Below are 26359 nucleotides of genomic sequence, written 5' to 3' on the forward strand. Positions count from 1 at the left end.
GGTAGTTTGTGTCAAAAATGGTTTGCGTGTACTCGGAGTTGATGGATATCGTTTTAATTTATGGTGAAGCATTTGTGTTATGGTGAAACAAGACAACATTTCGTAGAAACTGAGTACAACGGACCCAAATGTGTTTACACATTGGTGGATAAAATTTTAAACAATTGTTGTAACATCGATTATGTCAAATGATTTTATTATTTAAAAACACAAATTAATTTTATTAATTAATAAAGGCAAAAGCAGTTGAATTTGCCGATATAAAATAGGTGCGATAAAATTCTATTTACATATTTCTTTCCTTGCGAAAGTTTTTGTCCGTTTTTATCGCACCGCCATGCCGGTCGCATTGTGCGACGTCAGGTTTTACAGTGGACCAGTTTATAGTGCCGTGTAGAAGTGTATTTTTATATCATTTTCGAACTGCCTTTTTTTATTTTTTTTCTTTACAAAATTGTATTAGTAAGGGTCCCCTGTACATCCAGAATTTTTTTTTGGATAAGTTCTGAATCACCCTGTATATATCTTCCCTTCAGCACGCTCCTGCTATTCCAAATATCATTACTACTTTTATATTTAAATATATTTATTTTTCAAGTACAGCGCCAATTTTCAGACTCTTTTTATATTAATTATTATTATTATTTATATTAACATTCAATATACTTTTTAACATAGAGTAAATTGACCAAATGTTGGAGGTTTCACTTTCACTTTCGCTTCACTTGTATTCAAAATATGCCTTTTAACACATCGGCAGATGTTTTATTTTCTTTTTAGTAGACCACTTTCTGAATGGCAATATGTTTGCCAGTCTCTCCGCCAATTTTAACAATATTCTTCCGGAGCAGTATTCGAAAAAAGTATTGTATAATAATAATACATCGCTACTCTTTCATTATTGTTTTTTACTCGCTGGCGTCCGCAAAAAAATGAATAAAAAACCAACCTAGAACAACAATTATTTTTGCTACCCTGTATCTCGAAAGCAAAGAATTTTCAGGCTTCAAATTCTAGGAATCGATTTTCTTATATCCCGAGAAGTTTGTAGAACTTTTCTTAAATATATTTGTGTTTCTAACACTATACCAAATACGTAGTTATGAAAGGAAGAAAGTGTTTCAGTGTCACAGCTTTATTTATTTTATGAGTAGATATTATAAGAAACAAATTCAGTAAACAATAAAAGTAATGCAGCAGCAGGTACTTTAACTGTTGTCAGTTTGATTATTTATTGATAAATAATAACACTTTCTTCTAACATAATAGAGCACGGTAACAATTAACGGTTTAGAAAGTGAGGGGAACGGAGAGTAATCCAATTTTGAGAGGGATTATTATTATTATGCAGGTCAGGTCGTTTCTTATTACATATACAGGATGTTTTTGAAGTGCGGTTTTAATTTTAACCTGCCTATTTATGTCATAATGAAACACTATAAGAAACATTGATGAATAAAATTTGGCAATTAAGAATTTTAAAAATATTTGTCTTTTCTAGTATCCAATAATTACACTGAAAAAAAAGTATTTGGATCAAATGAGCAGATATTTTAAATGGAACTATTTGCCCTAAATGTTATTTTATTCTATTCAAATTTATATACTTTCGTCAAACTATGTGAAATATTTGCTGTAATCTATAAATTTTCTTAGAATTTATATTATTGGTAAATATGTATAATAAATCAAATCTTTTATAGTTTTGAAATGTATTATCTCGGACTTTAGCTATAACATCTCTTACAGTTCATAATGAACTGCAAACATATTTGTTTCAAAACTACCAGTTCCTTAAAATATATGTATATATTTCAAATTTATATTAATGTAGGAATTAATCAAGACAAATGTAGCATATTATAATCAAAAATGTTTTCATGAAAGGAAATTGTAGCAGGTCACAGAATGGCGTAGGTGGGAAGCAGCACGATAGATGAAGCTCTGTGTATACATCTCCTTGTGAGTAACGACACTAAAGCAATAGGCCCATTCAGTAAAATTTTTTTATTGCATGTTTCAAAAGTTTACCCTTTAATTAGTTAGTATGCCAAAAATCAATTTTTTGTTTCAACGAGAAATGTGTGAAATAAATTAATGAAAACAGAGCGCGGAAAAACGTTGAGCAACCATTGCTGACGTCATAATACCGGTACGGGCGACTGGCAGAGCACTCCGCTCGCTCTCATCCCATTCTGTGTTAATACATACGGTGTGTGATTCGCTTGGCAGTTTCGTGAATCATTGTTTTTATATCTAAATGGGTCGAAACTGAGGATTGTACAAGTATTGAATAGTTCCAGGCTGCAAAAGTACTTCAGGATCGACTCCGAATAAAATATTTATTTCATTACCGAAAAATGAAAAGTTTGTGTGATGTTATCCACGGTTTCCCCAGCCACGGTATGCAACTCAATACCACCTTCGTTTTTCTTTAGTTGCACATCTAGGGGGTTGTAAAATATTATTATTTGAACATTTAGAACACAATTTTCAATTTTATGCCGGAAAACAAATTCTACCCTATCTAAATGTTCGTGTTCACAAAAAATTCGAAATACGTCGGCGAGAGGGACCTATAAGCAGTTAAGAACCACTCTCGTTTTTCTTTGGTTGTCCGTCTAGGGTTTTGTAAATATTATTATTTCAACATTTAGAGTTGAATTTTAAAATTTATACCGAAAAAAAAAATCCATCTAAACGTACCCGTTCACAAAAATTTCAAAATACGTCGGCGAGAGGGACATATAAGCAACTCAGAACCACCCTCGTTTTTCTTTGGTTGCTCGTCTAAGGGGTTATAAATATTATTATTTAAACATTTAGAGCAGAATTTTCAAATTTATGTCGAAAAAAAAAATCTACCCCATGTAAACGTTCCCGTCCACAAAAATTTCGAAATACGTTGCGAGAGGTACCTATAAGCAATTTATTTAAATAAATATAATAAATAATATTTTACAACCCCCTAGACGGGCAACCAAAGAAAAACGAGGGTTGTTCTGAATTGTTCGTACATACACGTCGTCGCATACATCCACAAGTACCGAGTCTAGTACGTTGGGTACATTTGTACAAAAATGGAAAGCAACAGAAAATGTAGAAAAGCGAACCATTTACGTCATTAAGAAAAATCCGAAAAGAAAATGTATTTAGATATTCCAAGACATTCTATGTTTATAATAAATACGTTGTGTGAAAAATGCATTTCAACAAGACTTGATGTATATCTCTTATACACTCTCTATTTATACACTTAAAAATATAGGTATATAATATAGGTAAAAGTATAGCAAACATCTACACATCTCTCCGTCTGCTCGCGATTTGATCGCCGAGTGGCCGGTATTGTGACGTCATTAGCTGTTCTCTCGCAGTGCTGACCTTTTTAAGGGTCTTACAAATTCAAAATTAAATATATCACTTATTATTAATCCTATTGACCTAATTTTTTTAAGATATAATTAGGTGGTTAAATACTATCAGAAAATGAAAGAAAAGTTTAAAATTAAATATCACTGAATGGGCCTATTGGATCCTTCTAAGGACATAATGATGAGGACCATCAATATGTCCCAAACCGACCTATATCTGGTTGAGAAAACTTACGCCCTTCCAGAAATAAGATCCACTTCTTATTTGTGGAAGGGCGAAATGGGCGTTGACTATTAGACGCCTTCATTATAGCCATCTTTGTCTATCACATGGATTTCTATGGCTTACTTTATCGCTCTCACGTAACTTCTGATAGACCATCGGTACTTTCCTACACTGTATAAACGTAGGTGGAAATCTGGAAATACGCTTCGTTTAAAGATATTGACCCGAAATTTTAAAAACGCTTTGGAGGGATAAATGTGCATTTTTTGGAGTGATCCGAATATTTCTAGTTGCACTACTGACGTTCGTGCGAGAATTACACACTTTTTTGATAAAAAAAATGGTACGCCACTGACTTTTTCCTGTTTTGATATTTTTTAGATATGTGTCATCAATTCTGAATGAAATTGGTCCCTTCAATTTTCTTCGTAGGATGCACCGTTTTTGAGGAAAAAAATAAAACATTTCGTTGCAAGTTGTGTATTTTTAATCTCTATTGATACATTATCTAATAGGTTGCTGTCACTATTTCTAAATAAAATACAACCATCTTTCTAGTCAATATCATTAAAACTCTTTGAAATAATCAATAGAAATAAATAAACAATTAAAATTTAAACACGCTGTATCTCGGAAACGAAGCATATTTCGATGACGTTTATATAAACTTTTTTTCACAAAATAACTTCGGCAACCATTCTCTAAAATATCTCGCACTTATTTACAAACACCCTGTATATAAACATGCGATACCTTAAAGTCAAATGTACATTTGAAACAAGAGTTTTTTTGCATGTATATCAGACATATTGCTTTTTCTTAATTATTAACATTATTTTTGACATTGCACAAAAAATTAGAATAAAAAATTTAAAATATTTACAATATAATAGTTTTAAACCCTTGTGTTTAAATTCTTGCACTCTGGAGCCTATTTAAAGGTTAATCAATTTCTACTTATGGTTAAATGATATTTCCCTCAATGTGTGTGGCTCTTATGCAAGTTGATCTTTCATTCCCCCACTTGTTATATTATTTTGAGAAATTCCGATGAAACATGATAACCAAAAAATGTAATTATGTTTTTTATTAACTTTATTTTAAAAGCATGTAAGTATAAATATCATACATATATTATTATATACCTACATTTTGTATTGAATTTCACTTATTAAACCGTTACGTAGAGGAAAATTTCTCAGCAGTACGGTATATTAGATAAAAAAGTCCATCAAAAGCACTTAATCCGTCAGTAGGATTACATGTGCGATAATAATCCGTGAGTACAGTTAAGAATGTCATCCGGGTGGGTCTTTATAGACTGGATTTCATAAATGCCTGGGATTCTACAGAGCCATTTAAAATTCTTGAGCTGTAGGTTAGGCTTCGCAGTATGATTCTGAACGTATGGTTTTCTCCGACTACATTATTTTCGTTCTCTTGAGGGATACTAATAAACAAGCATTTAAATAAGGATTAAACGGGTAATAGTCAGATGATAAACAGGCAATATTTTCAGTACAGGAGTTAGATTTTGAAATAAGTCGTTAATGTTTTAAGTTCGGCGTTTTATATGTAATAAATCGCAGTTTTAGTAAGACAATGATAGAACGAGAAAATTCATCTAAACTATAGAAATGTTGAAATACAAGGAAAGCATTCTGTGGAGTGTGATTATGTTCACAGTACCGTATGCGATTTTCTGTTATATTCAATCGTCATGTGAAGTTCAGGAAATGTAATGTACAGGGTGATTCACTATATTTTGACCCCCCCTTTAACTTTTTTGTTTTAAGAGTTATAAAAAAATGTGAAATATAAAAGTTGCACGATTTTTTATGAATTTTTCGAAAATGATAGTAGAAAAACAAATGAAGTCCAAACAAAATGACCGCGGATGTTAACTTTGTTAAGTTAAATGGAACACCCTGTATATTTTTACATATTTGGATAGAACGTTCCCTGTCGAGCATAGCCATATAGGGTTTGTTGGGTCCATCTCTAACAATAAGCAAGATACTTTAAAAAAACGAAAAGAAGGTTTTTTATTAAGAAAATGATACATCTTGTAATTATTACACCTCTTTCAGGCATTTCTGTCTATTTTCCAATTACGTAAGGATTTACAGATTTAGTTATAATATATTTTGATATATCGCACATTGATACGGTCCAATATCCGTATAGGTAATGCAACGAAATCTCACTAATTAGGCCGTGAGAGGTCTAATTACTCATGGACATTATATGGTAAGTCGTGACAGTGACAGGTAGTAATGTTTTGACAACATTGTTATTGATTGATAGTATGAATTATTATTTAATTAAAATAAGTTACACAGAAGTAGAAGATTATTTAGAATTAAAATAGAGTATGGAGAAGAACTTTGCTCAATTTTAATTCCTATAATATTTCAATTTTCTACTTCTGTGTAACTCATTTTAATTAAATAATAATACAAACTGTCAAACAATAACAATGTTGTCATGACATTACCTGTCACTGTCACGACCTAAAATATAACATTGTCCATGAGTAATTAGGCATCTCACGGCCTAATTAGTGAGATTTAGTTAAAATACCTATACGCATTTTGGACCATATCAATGTCTGATCTGTCAAAATATATTATAACTAAATCTGTAAATCCTTTCGTAATTGGAAAAAGGCAGAAATGTCTGAAAAAGGTTTAACAATTACAAGATGTCTTATTTTCTTAAGAAAAAACCTTCTTTCGTTTTTTAATGGTATCTCGCTTATTGTTAGCGATGGACCCAACAAACCCTATATGACTATGCTCGACAGGGAACGTTCTATTCAAATATGTGAAAATATACAGGGTGTTCCATTTAACTTAACAAAGTTAACATCCGCGGTCATTTTGTTTGGACTTCATTTGTTTTTCTACTATCATTTTCGAAAAATTCATAAAAACTCTGCAACTTTTATATTTCACATTTTTTTATCTCTCAAAACTAAAAAAGTTAAAGGGGGTGTCAAAATATAGTGAATCACCCTGTAATATAACAAGAAGTAAAAATATGCTTTTTTTCTCATTGGTGAATGTACTGCCAGCATGTAAACTCTTCTCCTCTGGGGAAAACTTGTATAACAATCCTCAACAAAAAACAGCATAAAATGCTTCCCTTGATTAATGTTTACAATCAGATAACTATTTACAATTCTTATTTAATTTTCCGAGAAGTTCAATTGAGATTTCGGAAGGTTGTCTGGGAATAGAAGTTAGTCGAATATCAGACTAAATTAGGTATAAACCTGAAAATTCAAAGAAAATAAGCTGGTCAATGTCATACTACTTTTCATGAATTCTGTACTCAGTGAATGAAACTAAGAATTTTAGCAAGTAAGGAAAACTATCCTGTTTATGGCTATATTCATTTTATTTAAAAAATATATATTTTTTTAACAATCATAAAATTTTTGGCTATAGCTCATGAAATGTTTTATCTTTCTAAATAAATTTCTAAAATATGTTGGTTTTTCATATAAATTAAAACAATATTTTTAAAAATCCTCTCCAACGAAGTCAAACAATAGTCTTGGATATAAAAAATGTAAGTTTGCAAATATATCATATATGATTTTATCTAAAGATTGAAAAGTAGATATATATTGATTTTTAAAGTTTTGTTTTCACGTAAATCATTATTTGTTCTAGAGATAATCTGAAGCCAAACATGAATTTCTTGCATTTATCTTCCTGACTACAAAGAGTAATTATTTAAATGTACAACTTTTTTGTAACTGTGCTGCAGGATTTTACTTTAAAAAAAATGTTGGCTATCAAGTGCCAGTAAATAGGAAATTTTAACACCGTCTTGATATCCTCCAGTTTTTCAAGTAAATTCCTTTATTGTAACCAGAATGGAAGAACACTTTACATGTCTGCAAATATGTGACAAATCTAAAGCTAATTAATCTATTATACTTAGGGCGTAAAAGTCATAGATGTAACAAAAAACTCTTTATTTTTTACTTAGGTTCATATGGCCTGTTTATTACTAGGAAATGGAATAAGAAAATAACGTCATATAGGGCGACATAAGCGGACCTAAATATTATCGCCCGCATTTTGACCCTATTTTGTACCCTTCTTTTCTGCAAGGGTAGAATAGTAAATGCGCCTTGTATAAATGAAGCAGACAAATGAAGGTACAAAGTTTATTAACATTAATATTTGATATATAACACTAATTTACTTTAAATTAATAACAAAAATCAGTTAGAACCGTTTTTAAAAACGAAACTACAATTTGAGAAGGAACCTTTAACAGTAAACACCAGAGAAACTACCTACCTAAACTTTCTTTGCCATCGAATAAATGTTGTTTCATTTTCGTTCACAATCAATTCAGAAAAATTATCATCACTAGTTCTTATAAATAAATAATAATATAAATAAATAATAAATAAATACTGTCGATACAATTGGAGAGCGTGCATTTCATGTTATTCCACAATAGTAAAAGAATTTGGTACTCCAGTTTTTGTATTGTTAATTTTTACCACAACAACGATTCCTTTGTCTTCTATATCATCTATCGAGAGCTTTACCAACTCATCTCTTCTTAATCCTCCAAGAACACCCATTACTAGAACAACCTACAATAACAAAAACCTATTAAGCACATGCAATAATATAGCCAATTATTTCCTGTATTACCTTTTTCAAAACGTATGACTTGATGCTTCTCTAATAAATTTCAAAATATCTTCACATATTTTTTTGGAACATTTTCGATATTTGCTTCAAATAAGCGTTTAATCGATGATACTCTCCTATATTTACTTTTCTGTGTACTGATAATGTGGTCTTCAACATTGAATACTTTGTCCACAATCTGTTAGGGCTGAATGATTCTGACTAAAAGATATAATATAAAAAATATAAATTATAAAAAATTATAAATATTTCTTTAACGTGCTTACATTCTCACTGAATTTCTGCTTGTCTGTCTCAAAACGTTTATATTCTTTATCATAAAGTAATTTAGATTTCTTAGGCAGTAATTCTTCATTGGCTTTATTGGCTCTAGCAGCAACTATTACTGGAACATTATCCATTCTTCCTTTTCAATATGTCTCCTCAGAATCAAACTATCAAAATCAACAAATCAATTTGCGGTTGTCATATATACATATTGGATACATCGTTTATATATTGAAAAACTGTTTTCATTCTCATTTACATTTGATTAATCAAATCAGATGTCTAAATAAAAAATAAAACGTTGTATGCACCACGGGAGATACTAGAATAATTATGCCCTTAGGCGACTTGCAACCTGTCGCCTGCGGGCATAATCATCCCTGTATCTCCCATGGTACATAAATAACTATACTATATTCTATAAAGAATTTTACAAACAGAAGTAGATTTAAATTGTAAAATTCAGTCGGACAATATAATTATTAAATAAGAAAAATGTGGAAAATTCTCCTGAACTAATTAGACCCTCATCGAACATGTTTTTTTTTATCAAGCTTTGTCTATATCGCGTCCGTCAAATCATAAATATAGAAAATCCTTTTTTTTACCGACCATTCGAAAAAATATTGAGCCTCTACTATAGTGCTTAGAAATTTGTTAGAAGCCCTGTATTGGAAATTACAAATATAAAATCTAAACATTAAACAAGTTAGAAACAATTCCAATTAACTTTAAGCTTTTCAATTTAAAAGTACATTACTCTCTGTAATCACATGTGAATTTACTGTTATCAAAATAGCAAATCAAGTGTATTTCGATATCACCATTGTTCCACTTATCTATAAAATAAGACTGATGACGCTCTCCAACATTGCGCACCTCGTGACAAAACCTATATGCAACGGGATTTAAAACTTACATAACAGTGCAGATAAACAATAGACCAGGTTTTTTTATATACATTTAAATGTCTGGAGTTATCTTTCCAAGGTTAATCTTTTCTCTTTGTGGGCAATACTGAAAAATGAACGTGTAGCTGTACATTCTGCAATTGTCGTACGATATAAAAATGTACTTTCTTGTCTAATAAAAAATGTGCAACCTTGCTAAACCGCTCAAGAATGGGTACTTGAGGATGTGGTTTCGTTGTAAATAGCAAAGTTAAATGTTTATAGTTGCAATATTACTTAAAGGCTTGTGGATTTATAAATATACAAAGTCTGTTCAGGAAATAACAAGCTTTATTTTTTTAATTAATTTTATACATTATTGGTCTTTGTCTCCTTCAAAGTACTCACATTTGCTTTGATGTCATTAATAGTCTGAAACCGATGTCGTTTCACACGATACTCTTCGCCTGAGAATTAATTTCCTTTCTTTTATTTTCACCTCCATCGATTTATTTTAATAAGAAATTAACCTGAAAACGCACAGGCTACACTTACAAAGAAACACGAATGCGTAACTGCAAAACACAGTACGCACTGCAAGCTGTCATAGTGAACGCCACGCCGCCAATATCTTTCTACCTCGGATGTCGAATGCAGTTCATTCCATAAAAGTAACCCAGGGGTCTTTGGGAATTCTATCCCAACAAATATCGTACGGACTGTATTAAGAGTACATTTTTAGGTGCATATCATGTATGTATCTATGTATGTCGGGGGGTGGTGGAAAATTGAACTTAAGCCTTATTAGGTCCCTTGTACACCTCCCTTCATTACTCGACTACTTTTCTTCAAACCATCCTATTACTACAAGGGTGGCTTGATGGCAAAGTCTCGTACAATTTTTATGTATGATAGCATGGTCTTGAGTTACAGAGATTTATTGCTCTCTTCTCATTACAATTTTTATCGGGGACCACACGCATGCGGAAGGTGTTGAGCGACCCAGGTATCTGGTAGGCTGCCACAGCACGTTCTCGAGCCTGCCTTAGGTCACCCATCCAAGTTCCAGCCTGCGTCCGTGTTGCTTATCTCGGCCGATCGAAATCCACCGACCAAGACACCCGACTAGGCGGTCCCCCCAGGTGTATATAATATTACCTCTTAGTAAACATATTTATTTATCTTCGTACCATATTAAATTATGAAAACTTGTAGATTTTTTATCAGATATTTTAATGAGATGTGCTAATCAATTGCCGCATATGCATATGGGCAATATTTGAAAAAAAAATGACGGTATAAGTAATAGAAAATAAATTTTCAAAAATAAGTAGTCATATTACTGAAGCAACTTATCCAATAAAATTAATAAGTAACAGTTGTATGGAAAAGACTTTTTCTCCAACCGTCACAAGACTATGACATTTTTTGACTGTCAGAAGTCTCTAACGTTGACATTTTCCTTACTGAGAAAAAACATGGTATCTTAGCAACAAAAGTACCTATTCACTTTTAATCCTAAGAGCTAAAATTGACACTTTGAATCCATAAATTAAAAGTGTTAATCAAGTTTTAATTTATAAAAGCTACTTATTCAACAATATTTACAATAATTTTTGTTTATCCAGTTTGAACAAGTATTAAAATTAAATAAACCACTGAAACTACCAATACTGAGAGTATTGGAGCAATTCTCAAGGCAGTCCAAAGCGTTTTCATTAATAGTTTTTTCAGTATTCTTTTCGTAATAAATTCTTTATTCAAAGGTCTTCAATGTAGCCTTCCGCCACAGTGTTCGATCTCCATCCTCCGTGTCTTTTAAGACAAATGAAGTCACCACCGCCGTCAACTACAAAGGTAGTAGCGGACGTTCGTCGTAATGCGTGTCCACTGTACTCTTTCCAGTTGTCCAGCTTAAAATATTTTGCCACTTCTTGCAAGACGGCACTGATTTTATGAATATCCATCACCATTCGATGACACTTTCCACTAACATATCTGACAAATAATCGACATTCTACCAATCCGGGTGGTCGTAAAGCAACATATTTTCGATAAAAACTTAAATAATAATCATCTCACAGCACAGTAAAAGAACGTGGTCTCTTGGTTTTGGTATTAGGAGTTTTAATAATTGAGGCGGATTTCACATCTTCAACATTATCAGTTATTGTTAAACTGACTAATTCATCAGAACGGCATGCGCCTGCAATCTCTAATATTAGGACGATCCATAAAAAAGCTTTTTAAAAATTTAGTTCTTTTATTTTTAAGGCGTTTACCTTCATCATCAAATATAAATTATTAGGTGCACTATTCAGAAAGCAATCAACTTGCTCCTTTGTAAATACTCTCGATTTTTTCAGTACATATCCCTCATTTTGTCTCTTGAGAAAAGTACGTAACTTTGTGACCAAAGCGTTGACGGCTTCATTTCATTTGCTAAGTTTGAGAAATACACCATCAATACATCTTCTGAACACAACTTAATGTTTTTGCTTTGCACCAATCCATAAAACGTTGGTAGACACATTCATAAAATTCTTGAGATTTCTTTGGGTGAAGATTCAAAGAAACCTCTTTCGCACACTCCAGTATCTCCTCAGGTACACCTAAATCTTCATTAGATTCCATTTTTACAAAGTTTTCAGCGAATTGAACCACAAGCACAAAATTTGCTGGCCACAAAAGTAACACTAATATAACAATATACTGTTTTTGTTTAAAAATAAAAAAGGTATTGTCATTCCAGCGCTAGTATTTTTGACAGCTGAGAAACCGAATTAGTTTAGTAATTTTAATTTATTTAAATTTTTATTTAACACATGCGAATAGTAATAAATAAAAAAAAAAAATGACAGGTGAGTTTTGAAAAAATACACAACGTTTTATAGCTACACAAAAATGATTTCATCTCATTATTATTCTTCCTATGTGGGACGAGAAGTATTGTATTTTTGTTCACGGGCTCGGCAAAAGTACATTCGCGCGTAAGTATTTAACATTGAGAATAACCTGAGGCGGTCGCATTCTATGCAAATCTCTAAGAGAGCGTGAACGTTTCCTCGACAATTGGAAAAAATACATATAATTTCCATTTAAAAACATCGGCATGGTTGAGGAAGTTTGGGAAAGTATCCAAATAAGTTTAACAGATGTGTGTGTATGTTTTCAATGTAATTATTAAATATACGTAAATGAAAAATAATGTAGGCACCTGATATGTTCTATATTTATTATAATTTTTTTTAATAGTTCTCTCTCTGTAGTTCTCCAACATTTCTTTTTCGGAGACTTGCGTTTTTTAACTGTAATTTGTATACCCCTGTGTACATTTATATTTTATTTTAGTTTAAGGTTAAATATATTATAGACTGTCTGTATCAGTACATCCATAGAAGTTGTTCCAATTGTTCAATTCTAATATTTTGTCTACTCTAGATTCTTTTCCGCTTGACCCAATTTTTACCGCTGTCATTTCAGATATAATGGTCACTTATAGCCGTTCTTAATATAAAAGGTAAAAGGAGTTACATTATCAAACGCCGATTTAACAAAGATATGATCAAAGCAACAAGCACTATTTTGCTGAACTCTGGTATATTCATTTATCTGTGAAGTGTATCTAAACGTGTAGTATGTCTAAGTAGGCACTGAATATGTGATTGTTAGTCATCATAGGTACCAATAATATTTGTCACAAAAAAAAATTGATAGTCATAATATTCTGAAAATTTATATATTCGGATGTTGCATAAAAATAATATCTACTTCTGTTAACAAATGCAACCAAAGCAGTTATTAAATGGAGACAGAAATGCTTCTTGAAAATTTTTTGACACACTGCGTATATCATTGTGAAATACAGAAAAAAAATCGATAAAAGGATTTTCAGTATGACTAGGATTACTTACAGTTTGTTTCTGTAAAGGCAGGTATCCATTTGTGTCAAATGCCCCGTAACGTAACACCGAACATGTTACGTTACAGCTAGTGGAGACGGAAAATTGTTGCATGGTACGTGTAACAAATTTGACACGCGTAACTAATCCGGGACGAAGCATCAGTTGTCGGTTTTTAGTCGTCGCATCAAAGGGATGCAACAGTACTTTCTGCTACATGTTGAGACGGGGTTACCCTTTTAGTCGTAACGTTGCCTGTTGCACATGTGATTTTGTTTTATTTTTTGTTTCGTCAGTCTTTTGTATATGGTCTGGTGTCAGTCCGTTTTCTGCAGCGACTAGGAAGAGTGTGTTTTTTTGTGTTTGTGCCATGGAGTGGAGTAAAGAAAAGATTTCCAGAGATTTCCGTTTCTTAACCACACATACTTTCGCAGCGAACCGTGTTACTTGCAACAGGTCGTATGTTCTTTGTTACGTTACAGAGCATTGCCACAAGTGAATACCCGCCTCAAGGGGTTAAAATGTCTAATAAACTGATTCATATGCTGCAAATGTTTTAAAAAGTACTTATTTCATTATTACAAAAACTACATCTGTAATCTACTTCATTCATCAGGTTTTCTTTGAAATATTAAATCCTTTTTTTCAGTAGTGTATAAACGTGGTTCCTTTGCTGTTGCATATCTTTGATATTGTCCTTTTCTCTCCCGATTATTGCCTTTTTGTTTTATTAGCAAAAATGTATGGCGGCTTCAGCCAATCCTGTGGTTCTGTAACTTTATTCAAACAAAAAATGACACAATCGTTGTCTACTTATAACTGCAGTCTTTACATTATAAGAATATATTATGTAAGTATTTGCATAATAGTACTGAACGAAAAGAATATATGTCTGCCTCTGATTTGAAGATTCACATCGATCAATTTATTCGATACGTATCTAGCGGCTCTAATGCCTGTCCTGTTGGTCTGACGTACCGGTGATCAATCTAGTTTTTTGCTGAGGGATATTTGGCTAATTTTTAGGCTTGTATAAAATTGTTTTCACCATCATGATCCTTTCTGATTAAATCGTTTGCAATTGGTTCATTGCAAATTGTTCATAAGGGACATTTTGTATAAATGTTTCAATTTCTACTTTCGTCAAAGTCTTAGACCTCTTTGGACGATACCCAACCGGCATAAGTTTCCGTACTGCATTTTCTAGGATTTCAAGAGGCTGATGTTTTTCATCATTTGAAAAATCCCTTTCGCTTTCCACTTCACTCTTACTTATGTGTACTACGAGCACTCACGTCTGCGTGACAACTATGATTGCAAAAAAAAATTGGTAGGCCTCACCTAAAGTCAATTACCTAGTGCAATTAGTCATCTACTTATCTTTAGTGGAAAAAGTGCTAGAAAAAATGTAACTAATCACTGTAAGAAGCTGCCCCCTTGTTCTAGTAAACCATCGACTTTAGATATATAGTAAAATCGTGTTAGTAAAATAACTTTTATTAAGCTTGACATGAGATAATTGAACACTAATAAGAAAAATTTGATATGATGATACAAATTGTCTTAGCAAAACTTTCTTATTGGTCGATTTCCCTCAGTGCAACCACGAAGCGGTTTTTGTATTTTCGAATTATCCATTCTTGATTAGCTACAAAAGCCATTCTTGACAACCTAGAATAAAAAATAGCTATTCAGTGATGACGAGAAATAGTTTTGATCCCATTCAAGGTTAACCTGTCAAGATGTCAGTGACTTATCTCAGTTAATTGTAATTGAGCCTTTACGTGAAGTAACGTTATGTTCGTTCTCTCACCATTTATTCTCTCACCATTTACGGCAATTCCCGCGAAGTGAAATTAACTAGGATATTTTACTGCGTAATATCTTTTACAAAATGTAAGAAATTGCCAAACAACTCTATTGGCTGACGGTTTTTCTTCGTTAGCATCGATTTATAATTTTGATGTAGATTTTTTCATTACAAATTTCATATTTCTTAGATAACATATATTATTTGTCTTGTCTCCCTGTTGTTTATAAAGATATAATATATAATATATGATGAAGCTATAATTAGTCAACATTATGCAATGATTATTACCGTAGGTCATATATACATATAATTCTTGACAGGGCCGGCGCCAGGATAATTGCCGTCTGAAGCAAATATTTGTTAACCTCCCTAAGAAAAAATATTTACTTACCACTGTTTAAACAAGTTTGTTATAAAAAACATAAATAAAATATACATCTCAAAAGATAAATATAACAAATTAAAAAATATTCTAGGGAACAAAAGTTAAAAGAAATATATTACAACAACAAATTTACACACATTTCTCAATTATGTAAATTTTAAATTATGAATATATTATGTTAATAACGTCTGGCATAACGCGGCAGCAAACGCTGGTTTAAAACATTTATTATTATTTACAAGACAACGGGTTTTCAAATTTGAGTTAACTTTTTATATTTGCCGCCATTTGTGTTTTATTGTACTACAATGATTTTGTTTTTTTGACAGCTGTTAAGTAGAAACATGGCGGTTAATAATATGATGGAGAAGTATACGTTTGGGAAACGTGTCTTTATTGTTAAAAATTATCGTACAAAGTACGGAATAACAAATGGTCCAACAAACAGCACCATATTGCGAATAAATTTGAAAAAACTAGTTCAATTCAAGGTCAAAGAAGTAACATTTACAGTCGCAGTGGTCGTTCACAAGAAAATATTGAAGCTGTCAATGATAGTATCACTGCAGAACCAAACACATCAATTCGTCATCGTTCACAGCAATTAGGCATTAAACAAACCACTTTATTCAATATTTTGCATGAGGATCTTCACTTAAAAGCTTAGGTACAAAATATAGTTAATACAGGAATTATTACCAGCTGATCATGGATTACATCGTAGATTTGTTAAATGAGCTCTTACCAGTGAAGGAAGCAAATTATGTTTTTTAATAAAATCATCTTTAGGTGATGAATCTCATTTTGAAATTGGTGGATATGTAAATAAACAAAGTTGTCGTATCTGTGGTGAGGAAAATCCACGAGTAATATTGGAATAACCAATGCATCCACCAAAAGTGACTGTTTGGTGTGGTTTTTGGTTTGATGGAGTGATTGATCTTTGAAAATGAAGCCAGCGTTGTTACTGTGAATGATGCTCTATATTGAACGATGATTAATAACTTTTTATGGGATGAATTGTAGGGTATTACTGTGCAGAGTATGTAGTTTCAACAGGACGGTGCAACATGTCATACAGCAACGGAAACAATCGATCGTTTAAAACAGAAATTTGTTAATGGGATAATCATTCTAAGAGATATTGATTGGCCACTAAGATCACGCGATCTATCACCTTTAGACTTCTTATGGTTTTTTTTTTGAAAAAATTAAATTTATCCTAACAATCCTCAAACCATCCAACATTTGAAAGAAAACACAAATCACTCAAATTGAACCACAATTATGTGAACACCTGATGGAAAATGTTGCTGAAAGACTAAAGGCTTGTAGAGCTTTAAGATGTGCTCACTTATCTGGCTTTTCCATTATTAACCGCAACATATCTGCTTCAATAAAGATATCTAGGTATTTCGAATAAATTATGTGTTTTATTAAAATAATTAAAAAGTTAAAACACTTAATATAATAGACAATGGGTAATGCAACCCTCCATGCAAAAAAATCACTGACATAGGATACAAGTTATTTAGTTGTTTCAATCATACTTTTCACACCCCGTATCCTGTAAAAGAGACATCTAAATGACATAAAGAAACTACCAAGATTTTCGCTCGAGTAACCAGCGTCATTTACTTTTTTGTAACACTCTGTATAATAGGCAATAATCCAGTGTTAATACGTACCATAACTAAAAATGAACCTTGGTTAAAATGCTGCCCTTTAAAAAATGTCTTCTGAAACATATACTTCCACTGTTTCACCCCTTCCGCCGGTCCTGAACCTTGCCTTGATAATAAAATTCTTTCATAAATATAAACAAACAGTTGAAAGATTAAATAACGTTTTACTTCGTAATAATACTTAAAAATCAATTTAATGGAACTGCGTATATTATATTATACCTAGATTGTATTAAATTTAAAATTGAGCACTTCATAATATCTAACACTTCCTGTATCGAACATGGGTGGTCTTGAGGTCTTTCATGTTTTTTTTATACATATATCTACTCAGTGGGCATTATGTACACATTAATGAGCTTATAATAATGATTAGTTACTATAATTAATTAAAGTAAAGACCTTTTCAATAATTTAAATATAAATAAACACATTTAGAACTGTCATTTTTTTTTGTGTTAACGTTGATCTTTGGTTATGCATACACAATAGTCACTATTATGAAGGGTTGCAGTAAAGGAAAAGTAAGTTTTCCTAACGACTATCTCATTTGTAGATCCAGATTTTTCGCAGTTAGTAGTTAACGCATGTGATTATTTGAGGTTACAATAGCCTGTCTAGTGGCGGGGTATGAAAATTACGAAAAAATCGATAAGAAAACAACAGTTTTCATGACGGAATTTGAGAAAACAAAAACTTGTGATATGTGTTTCTAAAGATCAAATGTAGCCTCCGTATTAATATAACTCCCATTTAAATATACACTCTGTATATTGTAGCTTTTGCTATCACATTAGTTTTGACAATTTTTAGTCCTTTTATAAATATTAAATTACAAAAAAGTTGTGCAACGTTAAAACGATCTTGTCTTTAGTTTCCTTCTGGACAGATCACTAGAAACATTGATTTGATGATGATTGATTGATTGATTTTATTAAAATTCTTATTCCTTTTTTACCTTGAATAATTTTGCACCCTTGAATATTAGAAATATTAAATTTCTTTAACTTTTTTGATTAGTTTTTAATTGTATTTAATTTTCACTTCGCCTGGCCTTTTACATTTTTTGCAAGAATAGTTTTAAAAATTTGAAAACAGCATAATTTCACACAATTTTCCATGGCCAATGTTACAACAATGGCCATAATAACAACAAAAATTCTAATAACACGAGTCGATGTGCAATTTTTTTGTAAATCAACTAATTTGTACTTCTTTCCGTTTCCGGGATTTCCATTCGAAGTGAATCGGGTTGTATACGAGTATAGATGTCGAGTTCCTAAATTATTTATGATTTAAAAATGTAACATTGCCAGTAAACCAGACCCATGGTTTTATCATCTAAAATACAACACATTCACTTTATGAATTATTTATCCCGTTGTGCGACAAAACCGGCGTTGGGGGGCGTTTTTCGTATTGTTTTATATTGCATATTTTCATTTTAGCATCCTACGTTCGATACTGATCGATTGCTGTCAGAATGAGTTGCATTTCTTTCTAAAAACTTCCTACACTCACCGTTGATTAAAATCTGAGGCCAGTCCGTTGTGCTAGATTTCACACTTCATTTAAGAACCAGGTGTATCCATATCTGCTACAAACATGTGGCAAGTCCATTTGAAAAAGGAAATATTGGTCAGTAAGCAATACAACTAAGCAAAATAGTTTATTTGAGGATGTCGTTCTCGATTGACGGTTTTAGTTCTCGAAAGAACTATATGTCTTGGGTTTTGATGTTTATAGTGTTTATTTAGGAGTTCCTACATTTATTTTTTATTATTAGTTTTACAATTTATGATGAAAATAACATAAAATGTTTGTCACTCTTACTAGCTAATATGTCACTATTTGTAATTCTGCGATTTGACACCACGGCACTGTAATCTTATTTTCAGTAAAGCCCCTTACCAGTATTTACGAATTTTAATTTCCAGATGCCTATTGATACTTTTTTTAGATACCTTTGTCACTGGCACTTTTGTTGAAGTTGAACTTTGTTGCAGATGCCGAATACTTCCTGCAGGGGTCAGCGGGCCACTACATGTATCTGGAGACCATCTTGGAGGAGACTTCCGATGATTTGCGGTCGGAGAGCGACCTCGATTCTAGGGGGTCCCCCGTGGGGTGGTTGGCGACCGATTCGGAGTCAGGATCCGTCATCTGCATAGACACACCAGGTAAGAGAGACTTACACTTTTGAAGTAACGTAGAATTTACGGGTTTAAAGTTCAGTGTATGTATTGCGCTCGATATTGATTGGTTCGAATTGGCACGTTTGGAATTGTAAATTATTAAGGATATATAGAGCGTCCATATAATGAGGTTTCCAGGAAAGGATTTTGTACACCTTATAAAATATATTTTTTAAAAACTATTCTAGAATTAAATATAATTAACTAAAACGCCAATTTTTGATGTTAATTAAAAAAAAAGATTTTTTTTACATGAAACATTTTATTTTTTTGTATAAAACGATATTACAACCTTTTTAATAATAATCATTCATTTGTTCAATTTTCGGTTTCACTGGAAATTAATTTTACCAGCACTTATTTTTGACTAACCTCGTATATTTTTATTGCTGCAAATAGTATTTTTAATTATGATTTTGGCAATATATGTATGTCCGCGAATTGAGTTTACAATAGGACCATGACCATAAACCAAAAAGTGAAAGAAAAAAAAGGATTCTTGATAAAAGTTTTTGCTTGTTTAGAAAATACGAATCACCATGACGAACTTCAATTTTGTTGTACAGGGTGGGTTAAAAACACAAAATTGTTATTTTGCGTAAGAGCAAACATACCTTATTTTGTAAGATACGAAGGAAGCAATTAGTAAAATGTGTTCAATATGGGGATGGTGTTTTTGAAATTTGATATCTTCATCATATTGCGTTGTTTACTTTTTTAGCTTATTTGTTGTTATAATTATGTTCGTATTATTTAAAAATTACACTTGAATAAGACGTATATTAGTTTTGTACTTTTTTCCCTGTATAAAAAATTAAATATTTGATAACGTGACTTATTAATTTTTCAGGCAAAAACTTTTATCAAGAATGTCTTGCAAAATAAGGTATGTTTACTCTTACGCAAAATAACATTTTTATGTTGTTGATCCACTCTGTACAACGAAATGGAAGTTTGTTATAGCGATTCGTATTTTCTAAACAAGAAAAAACTTTTATCAGGAATGCCTTTTTTTCGTATCTTGCAAAATAAATTATGTTTATTCTTACGCAAAATAACATTTTTGTGTTTTTGATCCACCCTGTACAACAAAATTGAAGTTTGTAATGGCGATTCGTATTTCCTAAACAAGCAAAAACTTTTATCAGGAATGCCTTTTTTCGTATCTTGCAAAATAAGGTATGTTTACTCTTATGCAAAATAACATTTTTGTGTTTTTGATCCACCCTGTACAACAAAATTGAAGTTTGTCATGGTCATTTGTATTTTCTAAACAAGCAAAAACTTTTATCAGGAATGCCTTTTTTTCGTATCTTGCAAAGTAAGGTATGTTTACTTTAATGCAAAATAACATTTTTGTGTTTTTGATCCACCCTACACAACAAAATTGAAGTTCGTCGTGGTGAGTCGTTTTTCTAAACAAGCAAAAACTTTTATCAAGATTACCTTTTTTCGTATCGTTCACTTTTTGATTCATTTGTTCTCCTATAAACTCAATCCGCGGACACACTGTATATTATGTTCTACTTTTTAACGTGATTTAGGAGGGAACTGAGGCTGGGTCAAAGCTGCTTGGTTCAGTTCGCGGTTAATGTACGCGTCGCATAGTACGCGGGTAGTCAGGGTGAGGGATAGCACAAATAGGCAGTTTTGTAAACTTAAAAAATTCTATCTGTGAGATAGAGCCACTGACATGGAATATTTATGTTAAAAATTATAATGTTTCTGAAATAAGAGCGTTCCTTTAAACGGCCAATAGAGGACGTGATCATTAAGCAATTTGCGGTCTAAAATGTTAAGTGTTCCAGAAAATGTATGAAGAAATATTACGCGAAGCTTAGGCCGCCCTAAGTAATCAACTAATCAACTGTCTACAATGCAGTATGGTTATTTGCTAGGCACGGGCTCGGACGTGTGGTTGTTCTCGTGGATAAATTGATTTATGTTGTTTTATTTCAAAATGCTTTATACAAATTAAGGATTAGCGGATATGGTATTAATGTAGGTATTTGGAGTGTGAATATCATTTAAATATGACCCGTTTGTATGCGAATTGTTACCTCCAACCGCATCCTAGAACAGTGCAAAACGCTGTTCAAAGAATACGGGGCACCGGTAGAGCGAACCAAACAAAAAGTTCATGGAGCAAAAACACCGCAACATGTCTTAAATAGGGAGGAAGACATTTTACACCTTGTGGAGGAAAACCCGAACCGCAGGACCCGCAATATTGCACGTGAAAAAATAAAGTTTTTTTTAATCTGATTCTAGTTCCCCCGATCTTTTTGCGTATGTTCACATTTTGTCTCATTCAAATATGTTACTTATATGTCTACTTACAGATTTCAGTGCCTTCTTTATGTAAAATATAATTTGTATAATTTATGTAGACAGTTCCATTCTTATAATACTGAATTTAGACATTAGACAGAAAACAAGAGAAGGAACAAATTATTTCGGAATACTATATTTCAATGCACCTCCTCAAGTAAGAAATTTAGAAATTAACAAATAATTAAATAAATGCTTTTTATACTTTTATTAAATGTAAATGGTAATTTTGAGGATTTTCATTATTAGTCTTATTGTAATTTTAATATTTTTTATAAAGTGCAACATACCGTTCATAAATTAAAACATTTTGGTAATTTTATTCTTATTTTGATATGGGATTGATGGGATCAAGTGCGACGAAATTTGACCTAATTTAATAATAAGTTTCTAAAGCTAATTTAAGTTTAAATCCCTTTGGATGCGATAAACAATGTTAATATCAAAGGACAATTTTTTTAGTGTAATATAGTTTTAATTAATCTCCGTTTGATGTAAACCCTTCAAATCCAAAACCTATGTAGAACAGGATTTACTTTGAAAGTGAAGTTAAAAAAATCGCTAGAAACTATGAAGTAACGCCGATGTTATCGACCTACATGAAATTCCATTGCCAAAGTTAGAATATCGCGTGTTTGACCTAGAATGAACCATTATTAAGTCACATAATAATATTATTATTATATCATTATTTTGTTACCTTGTATCCTTAATTCATATTATTTGGTTATTTTTTGTACGAAATTGTAAAAATTAGCGTTTGCCTTTAAATAAACTTAAATGAATTAGCAACTGTGTATAATTAATCACCTCCAAAATAAAATTTCAATTTATTGTCGTGCAGCCTCGAAAATCTATACCTACTTTATTGCAATTTATACAATTTTTTTTATATAGAGAGTGTCACTAATGGGGGTCATATTTATACGGAAGCTACCTTTGACCTTTTAAAAACACATACGAGGTCTGTTCACAAAATAACCAAACTTTTTGAATTACGTCTTAATGGAGACATTTAGTGATATATGGTTGGCAGCAATGCGTTGCGCATAACCTCTGTAACCACATGTTCTTGGATTGTTGGTATCTCATTTAGTTTTCGTGATACATATTGTTATTTGAGTGCAACGACGTGTTTAAGTGCAGTAACGAATTTTGAAATGTGCGACTTTCTGGAACAACGGTGCAACCTAAAATGTTGCGTGAAGCTGGGGGAAATAATGTAACATTTCAAAAAAATATCTTGTATTTTTGTTGTTTAACATCATCTTTAACTAAGAACAACACGTAAAAATAGCCACTATAGAAATATCTCATTATTACCAAATTTTACTTAGAATTGTTTCTTCAGGTGGTCACCTTGCGAACAGATTTAATAAATATTAGCAGAAATGTATACAAAACTATTTAAAAAAATGACATTTTGGAACGAGAGTGTCAGTGGTATTAATATATGACTAATTACATATAAGTAGATTAATGCGAATTGTCCCATTATTATGCCCTGAAGACGAAATACTTCTTTATTTATAAATTTATAAGAAAATGTCATTCTTTATAAATGCTTGTTCTCGATTTCTTAAAAATTCTTTCATGGTTTCTATACAGGGTGTTATAAAGTTAAAAGTGACCCCAAGCATTTCGAAGAGCGTCACTAAGAGGTATTGTTAGGACATCCAAGGGGGTCGTAAATGAGCTTACAACGATTCCTCTTTAAGACACAATTGTGCGGACCACACTGTATATTATAAAGAATTTTTCTTACGGAACCACCCTTTCATAAATGTTTAGAGAAATGTTCGTAAATACTGCCTTTACCAACCATTGAAAACCACAGGCGAGCTCTATTAATAGCGCGGATACCTCTTATGATATGAATTATAAATTTTGTTGTCGGAATTAATGAACCGGAATGATTTTAACGGAAGGGGAAGCTTAATTTCTGGGAATTATTAGAGAAAGTGGTAGGCTCGGCTCATTGTGTATACTTTTATTGCATGTAATTACTTCTTGGCAGTGTTATGTAAACGGCGCCGAGACTTATTTCGGCCGCAGTCGTGTCTTACGCACAAAAACTTGAGCACTGATTAAATTAAATGTACGTTATCGGTTCGTTTGCAACCGCGGTGATTTACTAAATTGGAAGGAAATGCATACATAAAATTATGCAAGGAGAGTCTTAAGTTGAACTTTTGTATGGAACGCAACATTTTTTAGACAACCCATAATTTAAATGTAAGTACACGTAGAAAAAATAGTGAAGTCAACTAACAGTACCGTAGCGGCTTTTCAGAGGCATAACGGTATTTTAACAGAACAACGGAAACTAGTCTCCGCTGCCCCTTGTAAGCTTTCGAAACAGGATCGGATTATGTTTAAATTTAAACTGGTTAAATTGGTTGCGTTTTCATTTCTTCGAAATTCAATAGTCAATTGCTTTTTGTATACTGCTCAGAGATCGCAAGAAAATTTCCTAAAACTTCGGTTTCTACCATTTTTTCCTAGATAGAAGAGCAAAAAATTAAGAAAGGTAGAATGCTATGTGAATACCTCTGTAATGGTAGGCTTCAAAGGTTCCTAAGTTAATACATACTTTCTTCTTATTGTGGTCCTGTGTAAATTAAGAAAACTTCAAAAATACACACAAAATATCAACTTTATTACTAGCTATCTTAAGAATAAACACTAGCGTGTGCCATTAGAAAGCGCTTATTCAAGTGAAACTGAATTGCCTGCAGTTTGAAAGAAAAATATGTAAAGTAATTCACATGAAAAAAAAAAACTGGTATCTCAAGGGAATATATTTTTTAAATAATATAAATTAAGTTAAAACTGATGCATTTTTTTTATAAGTAGAACTATTTCTACACTGATTAAATAAAAAAATCTCGGAAAGCGTATCTCAGGAAACTGTGGTCATGCAGCAAACTGATTCCTGAGGGTAGTAGAATATCGAGTAGAATATAATCAGTTACTTTAGTAAAAAAATTCTTCGTTTAAAAGTTTTAGAGACTTGTCATTTTTTTTTCAGTGACGTACTAGGGAACTAGGGGATGCATGATTTTTCTTTTTGGAAATATTTTTCACCCCTTTTAAGGAAAACTACTGAGTTTCTGAATTAATTGTCAATACCACACAAAATACCAAATAGATTATACAGGGTGTAAATAAATAAGTGCGAAAAATTCAGGTGGTGATTCCCCGTGGAAAAATAATATAAAATAATAATAATAACATCCACTGGGAAAGATACAACCACTTAAAGAGGGTGCTAAAAAGTAGTTTTTATTTTTTTTCTGAAATACCAAAAAAGTGACAGAAATGAAATTAACTAGACGTTTTCTGCTGTCATACGTAACTTTTTTCTTATTAATGTCTTACCATTTAAAAAATTCATTTCCGATAGCCTGCCGATTCATTCTAAACAAAAAATTTCTCTTGTAATTTTTTCGTAAAATTAAGGACTTCTGTGTAAAAAAAATATTTAAAATTACTTGATATGATTGGTATAGTGTAGAACTTTTATCGAACTGTAATTTATCTAGTAGGCGAGTAGGCGGCTATCACGTTGGCATTTTGTAGTGGCAACTTAATTGTTATAATTAATGCAATAATTTTATTAAATATGTGAAGAAACAAACATTCAACATTTAATATAATTTCTATTAAATTTTAATAATTTATAATAGTTTGTTTTTTCACATATTTAATAAAATTATTGAATTAATTATAACAATTATATTGCCATTAAAATATATCAACTTTACAGCCGATTTTAAGAAAAATTTGCAAGAGGTATTTTTTGTGTGGAATATCCGTTATGTATGTTCAGGAGATCCAATTTCCTGAAAAATTAAGCGTCGAAAAAAAATCAATTTCTTCTCAGAGAATAGGAGAAAACGGGAAAATTACATTTTTGTTGAAATTTTGTTATTAAAGCGTCTATCCATTATCTTTATAAAAAAGTATATTTAAAAGTATGACCTTTAGAACTTTAAAATTAGCTTTAGGATTTTAATAAAAAAACATCTGGCCGTTCCTGCATTTAGAAGAAGTTTTCTGTTGTTTTAAATAAAAAAATATATTTGCCTTTTATTAATTTATGCTTGAGCTTTGCTAATTTGAGATTTGTTATTTTAATGCTGATTGAGATTAATTACACAGCCACACAAAAAAAGAAAAGTAGTCTGTACTTTTCATGCGACATATGTCATCAGTAGTATTTTTGCCTCCTGATCACGAATTCGGTGTTAGAATTGAGCTCTCACATCACAGGTAACCTCAAAAAACAGGTCAAAAATAGCAAAAATTTTCGAAAAAATGCTAGGAAAACTAGAATTTTTTTTCTATATTCAAATGTTCATTTATATAGTTAAGACCCTGCTGAACGTGAATTAGCGGTCAGAATTGATGGTTCTTATTCTAACCTCAAAAAAACAGGTCAATTAAGGTCAGATATCACGAATTTTCAAAAAATAACAAATTCGCGCCAAATTTGGTATACGGAGGTTGTTGGGGTCGCTGATCACGGATCCGAGGTCAATTTTGCAAAATTTAAGATGGCGGAACCAAGATGGCCGACCAAATTTTCAAAAAATAACAGATT

At 31.7% G+C, this 26359-nt stretch overlaps 1 protein-coding gene across 1 annotated transcript in view; it reads left to right on the forward strand.

Annotated features, from left to right (window-relative positions):
- Nucleotides 1-26359, forward strand: part of LOC108914457 — a gene marked incomplete at its 3' end in the record, with an annotated part of 131542 nt that overhangs the window by 46920 nt on the left and 58263 nt on the right. The window contains 1 exon segment of the mRNA XM_018720284.1: nucleotides 19234-19407. Within this exon segment, the coding sequence (XP_018575800.1) occupies nucleotides 19234-19407 (174 nt within the window).

Source organism: Anoplophora glabripennis, unplaced genomic scaffold, assembly GCF_000390285.2.
Source record: "Anoplophora glabripennis isolate ALB-LARVAE unplaced genomic scaffold, Agla_2.0 scaffold750, whole genome shotgun sequence".
Lineage (NCBI taxonomy): Eukaryota > Metazoa > Arthropoda > Insecta > Coleoptera > Cerambycidae > Anoplophora > Anoplophora glabripennis.